Source organism: Plectrocnemia conspersa, unplaced genomic scaffold (genome assembly GCF_051122295.1).
Source record: "Plectrocnemia conspersa isolate PC_06_02 unplaced genomic scaffold, ASM5112229v1 ptg000009l, whole genome shotgun sequence".
Taxonomy (NCBI): domain Eukaryota; kingdom Metazoa; phylum Arthropoda; class Insecta; order Trichoptera; family Polycentropodidae; genus Plectrocnemia; species Plectrocnemia conspersa.
In genome coordinates, this window is record NW_028277173.1 from 17,244,358 (window position 1) to 17,268,202 (window position 23,845).

At 28.1% G+C, this 23,845-nt stretch overlaps 1 protein-coding gene across 12 annotated transcripts in view; it reads left to right on the top strand.

Annotated features, from left to right (window-relative positions):
- Positions 1 to 23,845, top strand: part of LOC148232089 (potassium voltage-gated channel subfamily KQT member 1-like) — a 157,055-nt gene that overhangs the window by 95,160 nt on the left and 38,050 nt on the right. For 5 of the 12 annotated variants that reach the window (XM_088193747.1, XM_088193748.1, XM_088193750.1 and 2 more), the window contains exons 2-5: positions 1,381 to 1,644; positions 8,634 to 8,797; positions 11,404 to 11,591; positions 13,960 to 14,155. The exons of 1 other annotated variant lie outside the window; for it this stretch is intronic. In XM_088193747.1, the coding sequence (XP_088049873.1) occupies positions 1,513 to 1,644; positions 8,634 to 8,797; positions 11,404 to 11,591; positions 13,960 to 14,155 (680 nt within the window). In that variant the 5' untranslated portion in view covers positions 1,381 to 1,512. Of the gene's footprint in view, positions 1 to 1,380; positions 1,645 to 5,821; positions 5,891 to 8,633; positions 8,798 to 11,122; positions 11,174 to 11,403; positions 11,592 to 13,959; positions 14,156 to 23,845 lie in introns of those variants that run through there. 6 more of the 12 variants (XM_088193743.1, XM_088193744.1, XM_088193745.1 and 3 more) reach the window with 4 other exon arrangements.

Consider the following 23,845-nt stretch of genomic DNA (forward strand, 5'->3'; position numbering starts at 1 on the left):
TATATTTTTATAGTATATTCTTTTAATACATATCGTTATTATATTTTTTTCATATAAAATTAAATAATTAGTGGTACTAGATTTTGTTAAAAAAAATCCTTTCGAATATTCTTATGTATTTTTATAGATCGGTTTATATAAATGTCACACAATAATGAATTCTTGTTTAGAATCGATGGCGACAAATTCTAGAATAGTCACAGATGTAGTGTTCGTATTCTGAAGTATAATTTTTATGCCTTGTGGCATTTTACAAAAGCCGACAAAGATGTTGCGTAAATTGAATATTTACGACCGAAAAGTTTTTACTGATATTGTTATCGTGAGTGCCCACACAAACTTTTATAATTATCAGTAACGTAATTTTAATAATATGACAATTTAAAAATTGTGATTATTTGGCACATTTTTCGATCGCGCGAAAATATGTCAGCTGTACATGACAGCAGCCGCCGTGCGTACGTCATTCACGCCCGCCGTCAGGACGGCATATGAAATTTGTAGCAGTGTGGCCGCTACTTGGAAGTCGGCGACCTTGGCCGACTTCAGTTGAACTTTGGTTCGGACAACTTCTAGAGATTGTAGTGCAAGCATAACGTTGTGCTTGTAGTGTTTGTTTAAAATTCGAAATGAGAAAATTCTGCTGAAATTCATTGCCTACTTTATGAACTAGCAAAATTATGTTATTGCTTATAAATAAGAATAAGAAAAATCGTTTTGATAAGTGTTGAGTATTGCCTTGAGTAGGTAACTTGTCTTTTAAAATATCGTTCGTAATGTAAACAATTTTATAGGTAATGCACTTTCTGATAATGATGTCGATATTTTACCATTGTTGTAATATATATGCATTTCAAATGGTTTGAATATAAGTTTAATGCTCTTAGATTTACTAATAACAGTGTTGTTTTTAAACCTGTGGTAGAAACCTGAATGTTTATATAAGAGCAGTTTATTATTGTACGTATTAAGAGTGAACATAACTGCTCTATTTGTATACCAGTTATCTGTGAAACTATATTTAAATAACCCAATTTATTTTGCGAATTGAAATAAAACATTCTAGCATAAAACTTGAAGCAAATAGCAAGACGGTTTTTTAAAAAATGTCGTAGCATTTACAGTTCAAGTGATTGTTTATTATTTGTTTTTCACCACTCTGTACATCATACCCTAATATGATACATGTATATTATTTTCACGTTAAATTACTTTTGTCTTGTGATTGTTTATTAATCTATTTACTAGTAATAATTATATACGTATGTATATAATACAGTTTATGAAGGTTTGGCATCAAATAAACATATGTATTTATCTATGATAAAAATGTAAGGCCGAAGTGTTTATAATAATAATGTCTTTGTGTATTTTTTACAGGGCGTTTATCTAATCTTATTTCACAAGTTCTTTATAATATAAACTGATGAATATTTTTTTTTTTAATAATGTTGCGCTAGCTCGCAGTTTTGTGTTAGGGTGAGTAATGGGGCCTGAGGTCAGAGGGGACTCATGTTGGAGATAGTTCCGATCCTGATCGCCAAAGAGATGAACCGAGATGAACAAGAGACCCTCTTCAGGCAATCCAGGAATCTCACTATCGTGCCCAAACAGCAGAGACACAGCTATGGAAACATTTACCAGGTAAACATACATATTTAATTAGCAAAAATTAGTATATGATTGAAAAATCCAAGGTATGCAATTTTACGGATGTCACATATGTACATATATACCTTGTACTTGAAACTAATTACTAAAAATCGATTTTTTTTCTTACCTCGCTTTTGTCAAGGTTAAACTCGCTTAATGCTTCGTTGTGACCGGTCAAATTATATTTTCAACAATGACCGATACTGTGGTATGATAATAGGGAAAAAGCTATACTCTAATAATGAACTCCCCATGATTTTTGAAAGGCAACAACACACAACACACGGATTGTTTTCAAGGTTTTGGTAAATTGGAACTTGTAGCACACGTCTGATAATTGGGCGTTGAAACTTTTATTAGGCGATCGAGCCGTTCTTTTTAAAAAAACATATCTTTTATTAACGGACAATGAATAAACGCAAGGCACGTGGTGCAATCGAATATGGGTTCAAGGCCTGTATCATGGAAATTGATATCGATTAAATGCGTTATTTTTTATATTTATGTCATTTCTATTTTTGTAGTTTATCCTATCCACCAAATGGGCCAGGGTATTTTGTTATGTTTGTAAAGGTATTTTGTTTTATTTTAATCGAATACGGGTTCAAGGCCGTCGTGGAAGTTTGCATCGATTGAATACGTTATTTTTTATATTTGTGTCATGTTTATTTTTGTGGTTCATCCTATCAAACGTGCATTTAATTAATTAAATATCAGGTTTATGACGCTTCTATTCGTCCTCTGTAAATATTTGACTACTTTGATGAAAAAACTAAATTAAACGATTTTCCTGGCTTTAGTATAATAATCACTTCAGCTATCTTCCATTGTTAGGGCATATTATTTATTTTAAACTCTAAAAGCTTTAGAATAAAATCTATATCTTACAAATTTAAAATTAGCTCTAAAAACTAAGCCCAATTTGATATTAAAGTTAAACTCAGGTTAGACTAGTGTGTCTTCTCGAAAATTATTTCTCGAGAAATTTTATAAACAATTTTTTATTGTTAAAATTTTTTTTTGTATGAATATTTTTGAAAGATTCACGGCCACTGTCGTTCTTATAACGCTGCATAAGTAATGGAGAATTCATGCCTAATATGCATAATAGGGTCTGAGAATGACAAAAAAATATTAACAAAACACTCGAACTCATCTAATTTTTGCTTAAGTAATAAAAGAAAACACATGAAGGTGTTCGTGCTAGATCTTTTTAAATATGCATACTTTCTCGAAAGATCAGAAGTATTTTAATGATCAACAATTTTTGCGATTTTCTATTACTTTGCCCGGCCGGCGGTTTTATCTTTGCTTTGATGATCTAAAAACCCGCTTCTGATTTAGGGTTATTTTTTATATGATCCAAAAATGTATTTTTATATTTTTTTGTAAAGTAGCAACAATTGTCTCACGATTATTATTGCCAGTTGAAGTGGCCTAAATTTTGATTCTAAGCTAAGCTCTAAATTTCAACGGGCAATTAAAGATAAATTATATAATCGAAAAACCAGACATTGATGTCACTAATTAAATATTTGCAAAATCCAGAATCTTTCACCAGTAAAAAAAAATGACTTCCTTAGTTTTTCTTCAAAGGCAGAAATATGTAAAATGGGCAAAGAAATTATTCGCAAATTATTTAATGGCTAGACAAATTTAAAAAAAAATTTAAAATTTATCTTTGGCGCAACAATTAAAAAATTAATTTATTTGAGCCTTACAAAGAGTTAAGTAAAGAAAGAATTCAAAACCAGAGCTTCCCAGCTATTTTAATACCTCAAAATGTACTACTTAGCAATTCATATTTCAGTCCTAAGATTCTTAAATAATAATGTGAAAAAATTATCAACTCTCCAGTTTCGCCTTTTAACCGATTTCTTTTAGGTAAATAAATATTATTTCCAGCATTAAATAATCGTTGATTTTTAACTAAAAATGCTAGGATGGAAAATTAATTTTTGTTAGAATTCCACCAGCAAATAGGATTTTCATAATCTTTTATAATTTTTAGAGTAATATTTTTACATTTTAAGAAATGTTTACTATTGTATCTAAGTCAGAAAGTAATTTTTTTAAATAACTATTACTCTTGAAAATTTTTACTTACTTATAAATCTATTAGTATAAATCTATCGCACTTTAGTTGCATCTCTGTTTAACATGATCATATTTATTTTAAGAGTTATTTACTATTCGCTGGCTAGGACAAAACTAAACTAGTGTTATATGTTTATTTTCTGTCATATGAAAATACTTATGTATCAACTATAGGATACAAGACAAATGCAGATGTTTATTTATTTCTAGCAATTGGCATTCACTTTATAAACTTAAGCAGCTTTTATAAATTTCTTTAAATACAGTTTTAATGCTTGTTTTCATTATGCATCTATATTTAAATTCAAAGTACGTAAGAATATTTATGTATTTTTTATTGGAATAAACGTTATTTTTAGTATAAAAACATATGTTATTTTAAAACAAATATAGATATTATATATTCTATTTATATTTTAAGCCGTATGAAAAAGCCTGAAATAGTTTGCTGCAATACAAAGGCCGCTACATATTCAAACATTGTTTTATCCGTTGCAGCAAATTCCAAATATAGTGTTTATATTTGAAGCAGACACAATTCTATAGAACAAAATATACATTTATACATTGCATTTTAATATACAAATTGCTTAATTAAAAGCTTCTTTATATTATATTAAAAAAAGTACTTTATAGGAAAAACATTATAAAATATTTTTTCTTATTTCAAATTAAATTAGGAACACCGTGACCCAACAAGCTTACTCAAATGAGTTCAGATAGTCAAAAATAAAACATTGTATATAACAAAAATATATTATAAAAACTGCTAACATTAAATAAATCAATGTGTAATTGATTTATTTAATGTTAGATAATGACACTAAAACTAGTCTACAATTATTGTTGCACAATTTTACGAACAATTTTGATTTTTTTGTATTAATATAGATTAGGAAATGCTTACGTCTTGATATTCAGATTTAAAATACGCTTTAGAGATGTTGTAATCTTTTAAACTAAGATCAGAAACTAAATCAGACACAAAACGTCCTTTTTTTAAGTTCTCAATGCCATATATAATATTTAAAATCTGCACGCTCATTTTCTGCAAACTTCTCGAATAATTTTAACTTGGGAGAAAAATATCCGAATCATTTACAGTATTTTTTGTATCTTGGGACTTTCATTTATAACTCTTATAGTCAAATTAGATTATCATCATCACTTTGCTAAAACCTGTTTGAATTATAATCTCATCCTCGGTTTAAATAGTTTTATTTCCAGGACGGTTGACATATTAAATATATTCCTTTAATATTAATATTAATAATTTCCATTTACATTTACAAAAAATATTAACATATGCATAAGTCACGTGCAAAAACACTTAGATGATCTTGGAAGTGTTTGACATTTAAGGCACGCACCGTTGAGCTCAAATCTTAGCAACATATGCTACAGATTTATCTTGTAAAACCCTTCAACCCTTTAAAGGTTGTTTTACTATCTCACTCACGCAACAGGCGGTTCAAAACATGAATATTATACATGTAATATATAAAATTACGTTTAACCAACTTTCAACTCAACTTTGTTGTGTTTAAAACATACTAATGATAGTCGTAAAGCAACGTACAAGAGAGTAACAATAGAAGCAATGGTTTTAGTAGTTTGGGCAAACTGCTTTTTCCGTTAGGACTTCAGATCAATTGCGCAGTGACGATGACGCTTACAAAACTATTATTTATAAAACGGTTACCTAGAAATTAAGCTCATGTAAATTTCGCTAGTTAATTGCTGAAAATCATGTAACGTTAAAATCCATAAATATTGAATATATTAAGAAATAAATATTAAGTTGTTCTAAAGGTATTTCATGTTCATCTAATATAAAATGCTTTAAATATATTTGAAACCCGTAACCTATATTTAAGCTTTCGAATAGCGGTCAATAATATTATAAAGCACTCAGTGTTCGTCTTCATTTGTAGGTGAAAATTTCAATTGTCTAATTTCTCTCTTGAGGACTGACCCTTGGTATTACAAACGACCGCAAAGCACGCAAATAAGTACCCGGCCGTTTAATATAATTATTCCGTAATGTATATTTAAAATTTAATGTGTTTAGGGTACAGGAGTGTCCAGACCAGGCGATTTGGTCCTCAGCGTCCTTCAGAGCCCCTTGCATCCAACACCTGTAAATACCACATTTGAATTTACGTCTATTTATATGAATACTGCGTCCTAACACGTTAATATGTCGTTTAGTATATCCTCTAGGAATTCATACGTATGTATTTATGTACAGAGTAGGCACAAAAATATCGTATCTTCTAAGCTAATAATCAGATATTTCAGTATTGATTAAAAGATGCGATCTTTTAAACACAGTGCTTTTGTGGCCATTCTGTATATGAATAGATTAAATAAATTATACACATATTTTTTTTAATTGCCTAATACATAGAATGTAAAGGAACGATTTAAAATTATGTTAAATATTATTTTTCAAAACTTTTGCAAAACGCAACTCAAAAGTAAGTTATAAAAAAAACATATTTGGCGTTTAAATGAACAAACTTAAATTAAGTATAACAGTAGGGTTTTGAACTACCAATTAGATTATTAGTGGCGTAGATATTATTATTATCTTATTTTTATTTTTGCAAATTACCAAAATACAATTTTACACAGATTTTTCTGAACATTGAATTTTTTCAAATTTTATAACATAACAAAATTTTACTGTATTGTTAATTGCTGTTATAAAAATAGATCACCAGGACAGATTTTTATGAATTGTTTTATGTTATACAATATTAAAAAATAAAAATGGAATTACGCTATCAAACCACTAATATGTAGACATAGTTTTAATATAAGTGTTTCATTACTAATTTATGTATTAGGCAATTTTATAAATTGTGTGTAGCATAAACACACATTAGGATATCTTATAATCTTACACAAAATTTATTATTGCCTGCTTTTTTATAAAAAATATAAATTTTTAACTCATTTTGCTTTCCAAATTTATTTTATTTCACATTATTTTATAAATTCTTATCTTAATTATCCTTACACTATTTAACAGTAAATTTAGATTTTTTTTAAATAATTCTTTTAATTTATATTTCAATGCAATGAATGAAAAATTATTAGTATTAATTTTTATTTATATAAATCTCTAACTAAATTATCATATTATCACTATCATTGAAAATCTCAAAAATGTTTTGAATGCTTTCACTTCATAAACTATAGATGATTGTGAGTATTTTTATTAACTGTATTTATTACAAGATGTTGCGTTTCTATATTTAAAATTTTAATTTAACACTTTTCAGTAACAGTTTATTTAAACAGTCTTTGTTATACTTTTTTTTAAACAGCTGTCGGTTTATACTATATCAATAATATGTTCATAGAAAGTTTAGTTTATTTGAGTCACAATGAACGTATATAAACTAATGCATACATTTGAGATAAATATATCTAAAATGTATTTTTTTTATGTGCCGATAAAAAAATATTTGAACTTTAATAACCCGTGTGTAAATCATATTAAAGATAAAATAGTAGTGATTTTATTATATTTATTTATTGACATTAATTTAAGCTTTCACCTTAAATTTCAATAAATAAAAGGATGTTGAATTTTGATAGAATATATAGTACAGAGTTAATAGAATATCTTTTCATTCTCAAACGGAGGGTTGGCAATATCCGGTTAAGAGCTGTATTCGTCTGGAACAAAAGCTTCTCGGCCGGTTGTCTGAAATTGAGGTATCCCTCCAGAAAAGTAGGAAACCGGTTCACTCAATGGCCATCGGCTAAATAAAATCTAGATTCATATATACTTGTATTCATAATGCGAAGTGGAAATATTAATTCAGAGTACAACGGAGTATCTTAGAAATATTGCACTGAATACGTGTTGCATTATTAAGTACAAACATAATATAAAAAGACTTATGTGTGACCTAAAATGGTTTTCAATCTTAAATGATCATACCATGCATGTATTTACTTAATTTTAAAATATGACGCATGCTTAGAAAATTTAATAATTAATCAATAACAATCTTCGTTTTCAGGTCAGATTCGAATTAACCTAAATAATTTATATTTTATTATATTTACTTCAAGTGCTTGCTATTTTAATAATACATATTATGTTGTCTATAAATTGGTTTACCATTTAAAAATTTAATAACTCGTAGTTTACCTTTTATATTATAATATAATAATTTAAGTAAAACAAATCGTAAAATAACAAATATGTTTTAGCTGCCAATGAATTATTTATGCTACACAAATATTTTTGTATCAAGCTTTTTCCATAAATGTACAAACATTTTTTAGTACCAGATACTTTAATAATCATAGATAGTAAATAATTAAACTAAAGCATATTTCAAGTTATTTTGATGAAAAAAGTCATTTGATATATCATTGTAAAAATCATCTAAAATCCTTAGCACATTTACAAAATTATGATAAATAACGATAAAATTTATTAGTATTATGAAATATTAAACATTGGTACATTCCAATGAATGTTTCAATAAAACAATTTTTCTCCGAATGGTCCAATTATATAATATCTAATAGCAATATTATGTATCTACATCTATGAGCTTATACCTCTTTCATCAGAATTTATCCTCCTATTAATTTTTAAATGTTCAATCAATTTATATACTCTCATATACTAACGATAGAATCAAACATAGTACATATGCATGATTTGTTTCAAATAAAGTTTAACCATGTTGATTTTTTCGTTCTCTTTACTTTGTTTTGCTTTTCGAGTGGCAGCTGCCGAGTGAATTATTCTGTAGACTGACTGACTAATTCGTCAGATATTTAACTTTATTGAATATAGACATAAGTTTTATTGGTTTAATTTATATTAACTGTGTATTTTTTTTACGTAGAAAAGTTCAGTTACCACGACGGACGAAGTTCAAAATACACCCGAGGAAGCATTTGACAAATCGACGGATGAAAGTGCCTTTTTGGAAGGATATACGGTGTTGCAAGGAAGCGAAGATGAGCTTTGTGACGATGCTCCGCCACAAGTTGAAGAGGAATCCAAAAGGTTAAATATTAGGTTATATTTATATCATTCATACAATCAAAAATAAATATAAGTAAGGTATGGTGTTATTATGATTAATATAAAAATAAATTTTATACAGGTGTTAAACAATTAATTAAATATTTACTATTTTACTTTGTACTAGAAAATAGCTGCTTATTTTAGAGCTTCATAAATTAGTTGTACTTGAATCTTCACATTATTTGTCACATTTTCAGTGATTCATAAATAGATATATTTTTTCACCTTTTTATGTTATATTAATTTATTTATATATGAATTAATTTTTAAAATTAAATAAAATAATAAAGTAAAACTCAAATAAAACTTAGTGCACCATTGAACTTATATAAAAAATAAATTTGCTTTCACGATTACATAACCTTTGAATAATCACAGTAAATAATTTATATTTAATTTGCAATAACTCTATATTATTTTATAAACAATACTTGAAGCAAAAATATAAGATACACTCGTGCATTTAAAATAACACTCAAGTTTCATTTGCGTCAATATTTTTATTATTCATCGATTTCATCGTTAAAAGTACAGAACATTATTTCCCATTTCTCATTTTATTACTTTTATTTCATTTTTATTTTTTTATTACTAATTTACCCGTCATGACTTGACAGGTTTTCCTAATGCATCATAAAGGTCAAACTTTTTGATAAATACTTAATAAATCATTATTTGTATGATTGATTTATTTCAACTATGATACATAGTATATACAAATGATTTTTTTGCTCTACTTTATAAGTTAGAAATCCCGTAAAAGCTTAATACAAAATTATAAATATTTCAATTGCAGATATGTTTAAAGCTTTTTTTTTGTTATTGGTTCTATATTTTTTTACATCTACATACGTATTACTGTAACTAAGCTCGATTTTAATTTTTCACAAATATTCAATTACATGATAGAATAGTATTACTAATTATTACTATTATTATGCATATAATCGGGGACCCGACAAAGCCGCGCTGGACAATCCCGCGCCGACTAAGCCGCCCCGACATAGCCGCGCAATACTACCTCGACATTGCCGCGACGATAAAGCCGCGCCGACATTGCCGCGCAAATCAAAATTATAAAATTGAATAAAATGAAAGAAAATGATTTTTTTAATTCTAATTATTTTGTTTTGTGGACAGCTCTATCACTAGTGATTCGCTTTTTGAACAGTTAGTCATAGATTGGATGATGCTGGACAGTTACAAAATATACCGAAATGAAAATAAATCGATACAATATCATTAAAAAAAGGTTAGGTTGTTTGGTTCTACAGTGAAAGTCGGCGCGAGCGGTAGCGAGACGCCTCCATTTCCCTATATATATTTGTAATTAATAATAAATAAAAACCATGTTATAAAATGAATTTTGTTTTGACTTTGCGCGGCTATGACGGCGCGGGATTGTCCTGCGCGGCTTTGTCGGGGTGCCCATATAATCATATTGTGAAAATACCTATATAAATATATTTATATGAATTTTCTTTACTACAATAAAAAAATTCAATTGAAGAAAGTATTATACATCTTTCTGACTATGTTGATACAGATTTATGTTACCTATTTTATAAATTCATAATAATAATCCAGAGCAAAAAAATCAGATTACGATGAATTTAATATGCACCATATGTTCAAGTATTAATCAGTTTTAAATTTATTAGCAAAGCAAAGTTGAATAATATCTTTTTTTTTAAATTTTATAATATTAAAAAAACAACAATTGAATAGAATCATTGTGTTATTAATTACACAAACATGTTGTAATGATGTATTTTAGTACCTTAACATGATACATTTTGATTGATAATGAAGCTAACATATGCTAAATTTAAAAGTTAACAAAAAATAAATACATTTTTAAGTCTTTTGATATTTGTATAACTACTAAAATACTAGAAATGGCAAATTAAACAATATACTTAAAGAATATATTTAAAATATAATTATTTACTATCGATCAAATATGCAATCACGGTTTGCAACCTGACTTGTTAATTTTATAGCATATATATTCAGTATTACCTTAAGTGGTCGAGAGATGTCGCATTTTTCAAAGTATTTTATAATGATGATAAAATCATACATATTTATAAATTAAATGCATCATGAGTATCTTTTAAAATATAAAAAAAACATGATTTAAAAATGCTTTTTTTTCTTCATCGAAAATTAAGTATTTAAACCCGTAACCTAGACCAAAAAATAAACACAAATCGGTCAAAAAGACCGGTATATTTGTATGGAGACAGAAACAGAAAGCGAACGTACGAGTGAGAAGAATAAATTTATTAAGATGCTCAGTCACCTACCGGTTGCGAGCATGACCGGTTCTTTGCGCGTGAAACGTTTGCAACAGTACGTTTTCTGAGATCGCAAACTGTCAATATATGAAAATCTCATCTTTCTATTATAATCATACAACACAAAACTTAACCTTTCGATGGAAATTCGATGCAGGCGGAAATTAACTTTCCTCTGACTGACTTTTATTATATTTCAACACATGCATTATATACCATTAATAGATTACATAGAGTTCTTAGAATGTTTATATAAATTGAATTAAATACAAATACTTGTTGCAGTCGGTTTCCGTTCCTGAGGAGGCTGAGGGGGGCTCCGCGTTATGGAGATTCTCACCATAAAAGAACTCCGACTCCTCTGAGGTCTCAGAGGAACACCAAGAAAAATCACCTGAACCATCAGCAGCACCATCCACCCAAAACCAAGACTACCACTGACCTTGACGAGGACGGTGCGGTCGACGATCCTGGTATGTGAGACCTTAAGGTTTCACTCGTGATAATCATACGCGGTGTGACGAAAAAGCTTGTAGACTGCGCCTTTTCCCCTTCAGTAATTTATACCGTTAAAGGTATACACACTTATTTTAAAGACCACAGCGAACATTCTACTATTATCTGACTCAAGGTTTCTCGACTTTTTAATTATCGGGATATCCCTAATTTAAAACACAGCCACGTTTTGCTGCCTTTTAAAAAGGTTCGGTATTGGGCGAGGCTTACTACAATTATAAGGTTATTGAAATTCCAATCGCAGAAGTGAGATGATTACACCAAATTAAATAAAATGGAAATTTTAATAAATTTCACAGACATGGTAGATACTTAAATTAAAAAGTTAAGCCCTATATAATATAGGTTATCAATTAACTATCTAATTATTATTTTTTCTCTTGAACAAAAATTTGATCTTTGAAAATGCTAAAGAAGAGTATTTTAACCTACGCTATAAAATCAAACAATAGTTTGTTTATCTTGGTTCAATATTTTTTTATATATATATGATATATAAATATATATATTTTTAATATAATATTGCGAAACGCGAAGGATGACGATTAACTAATATTTTGATAAGTACTGACATTTCGTCATACAATAATATAAACATTTTATTTGTATCTCTCGCATTCGTAAAATTCTTAGAATTTTCAATGATAACTAACCAACTTCTGTATGGTATTCAGAATTTACCCTTGCTTATGATAAACTAATAAAAAAATAGTTTTTAAGACTCGCAAACAATTAAATCAGTGCTATTTTTTTAATTTACAAATAAGCATATGTAACAATGAAAGATCTCAAAGTGATTATGTTAGTTTTAATTGATAAATTAGTGTTATAATCCAAAAAAATGGCAAAATAGGCGAAAGGCATAAATATAAATGTTTATAGTGTGTTTTAATTAATTATAAAAGACATAATAATACAATATATTCGAATTTAAAATTTAAAATAAATTATGTTAATGTTCAATAGGCGCGTACAATGAGATACATTCCCTTTCGCTCGCTCGCGTGTTATGTCACGAGAGTGAGGGAGAAGAAGTGAGCTTGCGGAATGCATGTAACGCATGCCCTTATCTCTCACTCACTCTCGTCACTTAACACGCGAGGGAGCGAAAGGAAATGTATCTCAACAGACGCGTAAGCAAAAATATTTTTCCATGCTTTATTTCTGTAGATAAGTTATTCAAGATATGCTAGAATTAAACGTTCTCACTAATGTTTCATTAGAATTATATTTTTTTTTTACTTTTTTTTTAATCCATATGATTAGCTCATTATTAGAGAATTTTCAACACCAGATAAGCGCGATTTAGTCATCACGATATTCATCCGTGAGATTAGGAAAATCTAGTTAAACCTAATCTGTGAAGATCGATCCGAATTATAATTATATAATAAACACTAATTTTGATCTCCCAGGCAAGATAGAAATTTAAAAACACTTATGTCCGTATGAGATTTGAACTCAGGTCTTTCAAGTCAATAGTCATAGACTTATTCCACTCGTCTATCGTTTTGGTCATATAATACATATAAGTTCGAATCCCAATTGAGTCCTAGTGCTTTTTAATTTCATTAAGTCTATAAGATCGGAGTTAGTGATTATTAAATAATTATAATTATAATGAGTATCGTGATATATAATTGAAATAAAATTAAACTATGTCATGAATAATGACATAAATTGATTGTTTGCTATAATAATAGTTCGTCAATTGATAAATGTCACTAATTTACGGACTTCGATTTTAATTTGATGTCTCACTACTTAGTTACTGGTTTTTAATTGTTTTTACTTAACATAAAATTCTAGATATTAATTTAAAAATATTTTATAAGATTCTTACGTCATATTAAAGTGTTAAATAGAGTTTCTCGTGAATATTATTAGGCATATCCTTAATAACTTGTTTTTAGCTCACTTTTAAATTTGTTGAATGTTCACTTTTTTGTATTCATATAAAAAAATAGTAAAATGCTGCATATCTAAAATTATTATATGCATGATTATATTTGCAACAAAGGATCAGTCTACGGGCTTTTGTGTCTCACAACGCATAATATATCAAACGGAGATCATTTTCTTTTATAACTCGTTCTTTTGGCGCCAAGCTTACGAAATAATTACACAAAAAAACATAAGCAGTGGTATAACCAGTTGTGATTTTTTTAAAATGTATTGTGTGCTCGCTTTAAAAAACTGTATAACCCCTTCGGCCTTACATTTGAGTGAAACGACAGCGTGGTGTCGTGTCATCGATTAGAATATGTATAAACGTTTGTTTATTTATAATTTTAACAAAAATGGTGCGTGTTTGTGACAACCCAGAAGACTTAACGAACGGAGCTGACGAAGCTCCTAGAGGAGTGCCGGATCCTTACTACCCGATCTACTTACCGATCGATCAGGAGTTCAAGGCCAAATATATCTTCCACCACAAGAGAGGAAAAACATTCCAGGAAAAGCTCTACGTTTTCTTGGAGCATCCCGTCGGATGGATTTGCTTCATTTATCACTTCAGCGTGTAAGTAATCGTTTGATCAATTCAGTAAAAAAATAACAATCCGAAACTAGCAATTTGTTTTTTTATAATTTATTATGTATATTATATGTATATGGCTGGCGTTACGACAATGCCATCATTATAAAAATGAAAGGTTGCATATTTTTTTCCTCCGTATAAAAAATGCATGAACATCCTAACCGGTTTTTTGGTTTAGTGTGTTTTTAGTTCTTGATTATCGTGGGTAGTCGATTATCTGAACGATTTCAGTGTAATAGTAATTGCATACGTTTGCAATATATAATTCAGGTTACAGTAACTATGTATTACAATTGTATTTTTTAAGCTCACTACTACAAAAAAACTTGCTTAAATAGTTGTCATTCAGTTGTATATATAAAATTATTTCTAATGTTTCAGTAACTTTTTTAAACACTATTTATAAATTCGATCAAGTTACACAAAAAGAATATTATGATTCTCTTTTTGTAACTCGGCTGAAGTGTATTTCTAAAAATGTCGTCAATTGGCAAAAAATATATTGTTTATAAATATATATTAATTAAATGAGCTTAATCCTCTGCTTTAACTATTAATAATAATTGTTTCTCTTATAGAAAAATGTGTCGTGGTTATTTATTACGTGTTTGCGGTATGACATTCTCAGATGCTGAGTCAAATAAGTGTTATTCTTTGTCGTAGCAGCATCCCTTCATTCTCAAATGTATTAGTTGAAATGCCATTACAAATATTTATGTACAATACAAAATGCGTCATTGCTATTTAAAACAACTAAATGTTGCATTGCTGTATTTTTCTAGTTTTTTCGGTGAATCAAATTTAATCAAAATATGCTCCAGTTACATAAATGATTGTTTGATAATCCCTTGTTAATAAAAAATCCTATGAAGTCAATCTAAAATTTTATAATATCACTCTTATTATTGAGTTTTGTATTTATAAAAAGTCCTAATAATTAAAAAGGTGATAAATTTGTAGGGAAAAAATCATAGGAATATGGAAGATGACACAAAATTTCCAATTTTATAGTAATAATTGTAGTAATTAGTGCAATTTCATATGTAGAACAATATTGTTCTAAATAAATTTTCTTTGCGTGTTTTTAATTTTTCTACAATATTATTTTGTTGTTAAAAAACGATTGATTAATAATTATTTCATAATTAAGCCATAATTTATTTCTGGTGCACTCAGTCACGAAACATAATCTGGAGCTTCTTTTCTCTCCAACTATTGTCCAAATCTCTTATGGTTATATCGTTATTAATACATTACTCATCGTAGGCAATAATTCTCTTTAATAATGGATCCCTGTCGTTTCTAATAACTAACAAGCCTTTCGGCCAGTTCATGCGGTACCCATTAGTCTATTTTTGTTTTAACTTTTCTATGTCATTCAGATACTACAAACGCAATCACTAGTATAGGTCTAAAATTTAAGATTTAAATTTATAATGGCCGCAAAAAATGTCACCTCAAATTTTTTTTTTCGTAAAATGAGATGTGAACTAGCTCCCACTAGCATCCGTTAACGAAAAAATGTTGTGGTTGCACGGGGTGCTGAATATCCTCGAGATTATTTGGGCGGCAAAAAAGTTTACTGAGGGCCACATGCGGCCCGTGAGCCGTGAGTTTGACAAGCCTGCCGTAAACGGTTGCAAAATTCTACTGCGAATGTCAACATAGTTATTTGTGGATTAGCTTTTACAGTGTTTGTCAATTTTTTTTATTAACAGCAGACGGAGGTCTTATACAGGGCTCATCTGCAAGGTCAACATTGTCGATATATTTACAGTACATTCAGTACACTCGCCAAATTTCTCATTTGTGCTAGTACAAAAAATATATTTGTAAATATTTTGTCAACACAGAAGCCTAAAAAAAACAAATTTGACTGCAAATAAAAACAGAAAATAAATAACAAAACACATCTCGTAAAATATCTGAAAAATATAGGTATTTACAGCTGTAATCATTTTCCAATTACTGTCCGTTTTGATATGTAGAAACCTAAGAATTTATTATGATATATAATTTTCTCTACATTTAAATAGACTAACAATAAGTTTATATAAGCTGTTAATTTGCACAAATATTTATTTTAGATTTATGCTATTATTGAGGTTTTATTGAACCGCGTAGTTTTTTCAGGAAACCAATTGTTAAAGAACCGCTGGTCGACTTATATTATGGCTGTTTTATGTGACTCTTTCAATAAAATTCTAGGTTTATAAAAAGCTAAAGAGCCTCTTATCTACTAGAATACAAATTATTGGCATTTATTCACAAAATCTTTATCATATGAATGCTAAAAGTTATTCTGCTTATTCGTGTTCTTATTTGCGAATTGTGTTAAAGTTTTCGACAATAATTAAAGAATTCTTTTAGATGAGATGTTTTGCTAGGTTTTTGCAATTTTTACTTGCGATTATGCATCATCTTGAGAGATGGTTTCTATTTTGTGGTTAAGGTTTTTTTGTCATAGAAAGCGTTCAATTAACATTTTTTATTGTGCAGTATATTCTGAAAAAAACGTTGTTTAAACTGCGTTTGTTCAACGTAGAGCTATTGAATTATTGCAATTATATTTGGGACATCACTAATTTTTTATAATGCTCTTCTTTCATTTAAAAATATTTTAAAATGCATTATATTTATATTTTTTTGATTTTTTTAAAAAATATTTGACATGTTGTTGTCATATATTAAAATAAATCTAGTCCATGTTTTGTTATTAGGTGGTAAGAAATAATAACTTTTTTTCAATGTTCATGAATAATTCTGTATTATTTATATTGTAGTTATAGATTTTTAAATAACTGTAACATTTGTTGCTCAGCAACGCGCATTTTACCATCCGCAATCATTTTATACAATCTTCAGAAATGAATAATTAAATTGCTATAATATATATTACGATTATGTATATCTTAATAAACAAGTTTATCGGGTTAATGATCTCAGATTTTCCAATGACCTAACGAAATTTTTTTCGTAACTTCATGGAGAACCGTCGATAGTGTATTGTTTATGATTCGCAATACTGAAAAAAATAATTAACCTGTTTTGGAGTACTGCAAAGATCAAATCTTAGTTCACTTCTGTTTATAAATAAAATAAAAACATGAAATATGAATTTATATTATTAATTGTGAGTTGAGTTGCCACTACTAAATGTTAAAATCCATTAGAACGAATACTAATTCTAATCTTCTAACTACATTTATCGTGCAGTCATCAAATTTTATAGCTGTATTAATATGGTTTACGAAAAATGCATTATTAATATATTAGTATTATTGGCATTTTTAAAAATAAGTTCCACAATGTACCTACTCACACTTTAGTGTTCAACAATTAAAATCAGTAATATGAAATTCCAGCATTATTACATATTATTACAAAAATAAAATTGTACTTTTTGTATATTATAATTTTTATATACGTGCACTCCGATGTGACTCACTGATAAAAATGTTTATATAATTAATTGATCTCGCACATTGGCTCCGACCGGTCCTTGCAAAATAAAACATACTATCAAATTCGCATTTGCAACAGTAATATTGTTTATTAATAAAGTAATGAAATTAACAAACTTCTGTTTTTTAATGTTTTTGTGAAGAATCCTTCATTTGTGTATAACCAAATAATTATAAATCGATTATATTAATATAGTATATAACGTAGTTAATTTAGAAAATGAATAAAAAATACCATCTTCCTTGGCTTCTATATTAAATATTCGATTCACTGAGTACCTATGATACAAATTCTATTCTGAATCACATTCACAAGGAAAACGTCTGCATTACAAGCTTCGATCGAATTTTCCCCATCTTCTCGTGAGAAAGCAAAACCTGTCATTTTTACGAAACGTCTGCCGCTCACTTCTCTCAAATACTCGTATCAGATTTTTTCCGGCGCGCTCTCCGCATCGACCTCACAATAAAAAGCGACACACTTTTTAACATTTAAAAATGACAACGAGAGAGAAATATAGGTTCGTTTTATAATAACAAAGACCGAATTAAATTTATGCGATGGTCATGAGAGAATCATGGCTTATCGGGTTTGATGTACGCCAACGAACCCCCATAAACTTTACGACGTCGTTTGGTCACCGTATCGTGTGTAAATTGCGCAAAATATCCATTGAAATCCTCTCTTTTGCGTAGGTTAATGCGAGTGTTTTTATTTATCCTTTAATTGTTGTTTGCGCCCGCTTTCAGTATTCATATGTGTATTTTTTTCATTTTAATTCGTTATTTTAAAAAACTCATCATGCCAAAATCCGACAATTTCAAATCTCACGCATAATATTTTTAAAAGCTGTACAAACCGATTAAGGTCCTAATAGAACTTTTCAAGTATTCACTTAGGTATTTAATTTTTTATTTATTTTATAAACTACTACCCTGTTTATTTAGTAAAAGTGGTGGAAGAGCTCATTACTTTATTCTCTGTGGTTTATTATATTACTGTCGTCAGTGTTTATAAATAATAGCGTGCTTACATTATAAGTATGTATATATAATAAACCGTTGATTTTAAATTTAAAATCATTATTTGCATCTAGATTGATGAAAGCAAAAATATTACCAAAAAAATCTATATTTCCATGAGAATCTCATTATTTGTATAGCTTTGTATAAAACTAGTTTCACAATGGCAAAATTTACTAGTTTTATTAATAATTTACATTTTAAAGCAAACAAAATCGGTTAGTATATCAGTAGGTCGATGTTGTAATTTAATTACAATCGAATTTAAATTGCAAATTAGTACGAACGCGGTTTCCGTTATTCGGACTCGCACCTCCTACAAGATGATATACCACATAACATATTTAATAAATAAATTAAAACATACACAGTTAAATTTAATATAAGTATGCTTTTATAGCTAACATATATAGCTATAATTTGCTGCAGTATTATATAATTATATATAATATACAATATTTTAAAATAAAACATTTAATACCCTTAGTTTTTGACATTTATAACAATAAAATTTAATATATTTGACAAGCATTATTAATGTTTTTATGAACGATTATTCAAAGCCATGGGTTCAATTCCCTGTAGCGAAATCGAATTTTTATACAATGAAAAACCACTTTAAAATAATATGTAATAGTTACGTCATCGAGCCCCAAACATCAGTTTCATCTTGTATTGCCACAAAAAATATATTTTAAGTACTGATGTAATATATGCACATATGTATAAATTGATATTTAAATATGCACATATGTATTACATATATACTCAAAGTTATAATTAAGAAAAATCGTTCTTTTTTAATAATAACTATCAATTTTAGATAAACTTCTGTTTTTTTTGTTTCTTAATAAACTTATAAGCCACCGAATAACTGTTAACGTTTTTTATGCGTTATCTATAAAATGAAATAGTCACACCCTTTAAAATATATTTGTTTTCCGTTATATTATATAAAAACTCATTATATTTTCTTTACAGTGAGTTAGTATGTTTATATGTATATAAAACATTCTTAGAAGTAACTGTAAATATTGATTTAATCCAAAGATGTAAAACTAATAAAAACATTGTTAAAGTACATATTTTTAAATTTAATTTGTATTCTGCATTTAATGGCTCTGTCTTATTTCTTAGAGCTGCGAATCGCTCCAATGCCAACATTTCACTATGACGTATTTACTGATTATATGCTACATAGATAGGAATTTCCTGGAATCTTACTCAGTAGCTTTTCTCGACACGTCGCTTTCATGCGGATGGATTTACAGCATTAATTTGCTTAGCTTTTGTTAAGCTTTACTTAATATATAAATATTTTATGTAGGACATCTGTATTTATTAATTAAATACTATTTATTTGGAATAATATAACAATCTTAACATTACACACGTTATTTAACTTGCGCCTAAAAAAATGGCACTTTTTACTATATAATTTTACATAAACAGTTCGTTCATAAATGTATTATTAATCATGACTAAAACGCGCTTTAAATTATTCCAATGTAGCATGCAAATTTTATTCGCAAGAATCACCTTGCAAATGTTGTTTATACTATGTGAACCTAGTAAAAGCAACGTTGACCGTTTAACTTTAAAATCTCACAAGCTTTGATGATATATGTTTTTGACCAAAAAATCCTCTTTTTTGACCCATAAGTGTCAGATTTAAAAAATCATTAATATTTGTTACCATTTCTTCTACATTATCTCTTAATGAAACTGTTAAAATGAAAAGTCAAAATATACTGCAAAATAAATGTAAAAAAAAAACACTGACGACTAATTTTTGTTAGAAAAATAAAACATATTTTTTGCAGTCATTAACAAAATAAATTTAATAATAATAATATAATATAATATTAATTCAGCATGAATATCAAGTTTCTGAATCCTCTGGAAAATAGCTACAAAGACATTGTGTATTTTACTGCAGTATAGTAATTAAGTCATAAACTGAAAAGGAAAACCTGCACTTGAATTTGAAAATGCCTGATATTTTTTTTTTTTGCATATCATGGCTCATTTAAATTAACTGAATATACATCTCCAATATGAATATCAGTTAATAAATTGAATATTTAAATTATGACAATCTAAAAATAGGAACATTGTCTGAACAAAGCCACGGACACAGCAAAAAATATGCGGCTTTAATTTCTATTTTATAAATTGACTTTAAAAGTATTTTTTTAAATTTCAGAAAACAGAAACTGTATTTTAGTAAATTTGACATCAACACATTGCCTGCAAACTTGCAGATTTTATGTATACATTTAAAATCAGATATATAATTTCAAGAAATATTCATTAATGTGTCTTTATTAGACTTACATAAATTTTTAACTGCTTAATTAAAAATACCCTACCCTGTTATTGACGTATTTTTTAAAAATACATTTATTTTTTCCGTATGAAACATACAAAAATTTTAGACGAGTATCTTAACTGATGCCAAAAAAACTCAATGTTCACATTAAAAATAATATTTTATTATTGTGTGTAAACAGTTGTAATCAATGCATTGGTACTATGGGTTTCACGTATTCTATATGCGGCCCATGAAAATTTTTTGTCGGGTATTGCGGCCCAAATATTTCAAAAGATTGGACACCTCTACTTTAATTCATACATATATGTTTGTATAAGTTTAATAATTACTGCACTAATTATCGGCTACTTATTTGAAATTAAAAGTTATAATGAAATACAAAAAATAGTTTTAAAAACTGTAGGAATTTTCCTAATATCGTTTTCAATATAAATTTAGATAGATATTTAAAATATATCAATTTTATTTGTGATAGTAATTTAAGAAAATTTAAAAATCTTATGGAAATCAATTAAAACATTTTAATATACAATTTTACTCTACATTTAAAGTTTTATTTTTTAAGTACATTTTCATTGCTTATATTTTATTTTAGGTTCATTATCCTATTTTTTATAAATACAAGTGGTCTTAGGTTATCTTCTGTGTACGTTGATCTAATGTTGCATTTTAATGCTATTTAAATATATTAAAAATTTAATTTATCATATAATAAAACACAATGTGTATTGTTTCACTAAACGTATTTCATAATAAAATGTATACTTCAATATCTAAAGCAGTAAATAGAAATACAAACCTATAATAAGAGTTTGTATTTGAGTCGATTTTCTGCATCAGCAGTACTAAAAATACACAGTTCTGCAATATGGCATAAATATTTTTATTTCACCAGTGCAATATTGATTGTATTGCATTTTGTCAAATAAAATTCTTAGGGTATAGAAAGCTTTTATTTTGCGGTCATAAACTATTTGCATATTTACTACTTGATAACGAACTGTACAACAGTACTTTGTTAACGAAGTGCAGTTTTTAGTTTAACACCAAATTTTATTCAAACGAAAACGATTGCCGCTATTCGTTTTAATTAAATAGTTTGCTTTAGAAAGCTTTCGGTTTTCCGAGTCGATCGCGTTTATTTGTTTCCGTTCAAAGTAACCTGAAAGCTCGGAAAATATTACAGGATTCCATTGTTAGGATATTTTTTCCCCTTTGAGCAAAGCGAAACAGACCGCTCATTCCGCGATGTCGCTTTTGTACTTTACGGACATTTTGCGTCTACACATAATAAACATTATGCGTGTATAATGTATTATAAAAGGAATTGAAAAGCTTTTCATTGTGTGGACGCCAAATACTAAGCGTTTTATCGGAATATTTGTCATATCGCGTAAGCGATTTTTAGTATTAATTCATAGAAATAGATGCATATAGGTAAAGCTCTATTTATAGAGCTTTTAATAGGTTGAGTACTACAAGTCAACGAGTATTTTATATTGCATGTCCTGGCACGTCACGCTCTAGTGTATAATTATCTTATCGATCCAATGATTTCTTTATGAGATTGTTCATTCCCTACTGTTGAGTAACACTAACTTGTACTAATCACGGTCATGGACTAAAATTTGACAATTAGTACTAACCTTAGCAATTACAGCATACTATATATTATGTATATTTTTATGGTCCGTTCGACAATTCGACATACCCGCATTGGTTCTGAAAAAGCTTATTAATCATAGCTTTCAGTCTGAGGGTTGTAATTACCCTCTTTGCGCCGTTGGATCGTCGTTTTTTTACCCCACAGGGTCGATAAAGCGCACGAAAACACTACATAATTTTACTGATGCCGTGTTGCATTAGAATTTTCGCGGCGCAATGCGGATAAGACGTCGTTCAAATGCACAAGTATACCAATAATAAAAACCTTTTATGTTACTTGTATTTTATGCAATTCATTATATACTTTGAAAGTATTTTGTAAACAAAAATAAAATATATCTAAGAATTAAGAGTAGCAGGTAAATAAAAATAATCAAATGCTTCTATAAGACCACCCAGTTAAATTAAGTTCTGCCTTTGCCGACATACATATTAGTCGAACATACAATTATTCTTTATTTACTTGCATAAGTCATAATTATTTATTATACATCTTCCGTATCAAATATACGCCACATTAGGGTACAACAAATACTTAATAATACAAGAAACACCAGCCTGAAATCAAAGTCTATAAATCAGTGACATATATTTTAATAATTATAAACGATAATTACAGCTAAAGCCACAATAATCCCCTGCCTCTAAAAAAGGCTGTGTAACGAATACATAATTTATTAAATGCTATATAAAATACACTAATATAGTTTGGAGACCTTTTTATATATTTATTTTTTATTTTTTATGGCTTAAACGTGCCTCGTCCGTCGAAAATTCTATATTATTATTACTACATTATTCAAAGTAAATTTCAAACACATGGCACGGATTCACTCTTTCTCATGCAGCTGTATAAAAAAAATTTACAAAGTTTAAAAAAATTCGTACACTCAAAGAGAATTCTCTATTTGTCATTTTTCTCCAGAAATTCTTGAGAATAAACACTAGTCGCTTCACATATGCACGACCTAGATCGATTGTATTAAAATTATTTATCACAATATTCCTCCGTGAACTTATGAAAATCTATGAAAACTTAATTTGTAATGATCGAAATTATAAATTATATAAATTCCAGACACGATACAAATTAAAAACACTATGGTCGATATTTGTTAAGCATGAACATTTATTATCATTAAAATGCCTAATTTTCTTTTTTATATAATTATAAAATTTAATGAA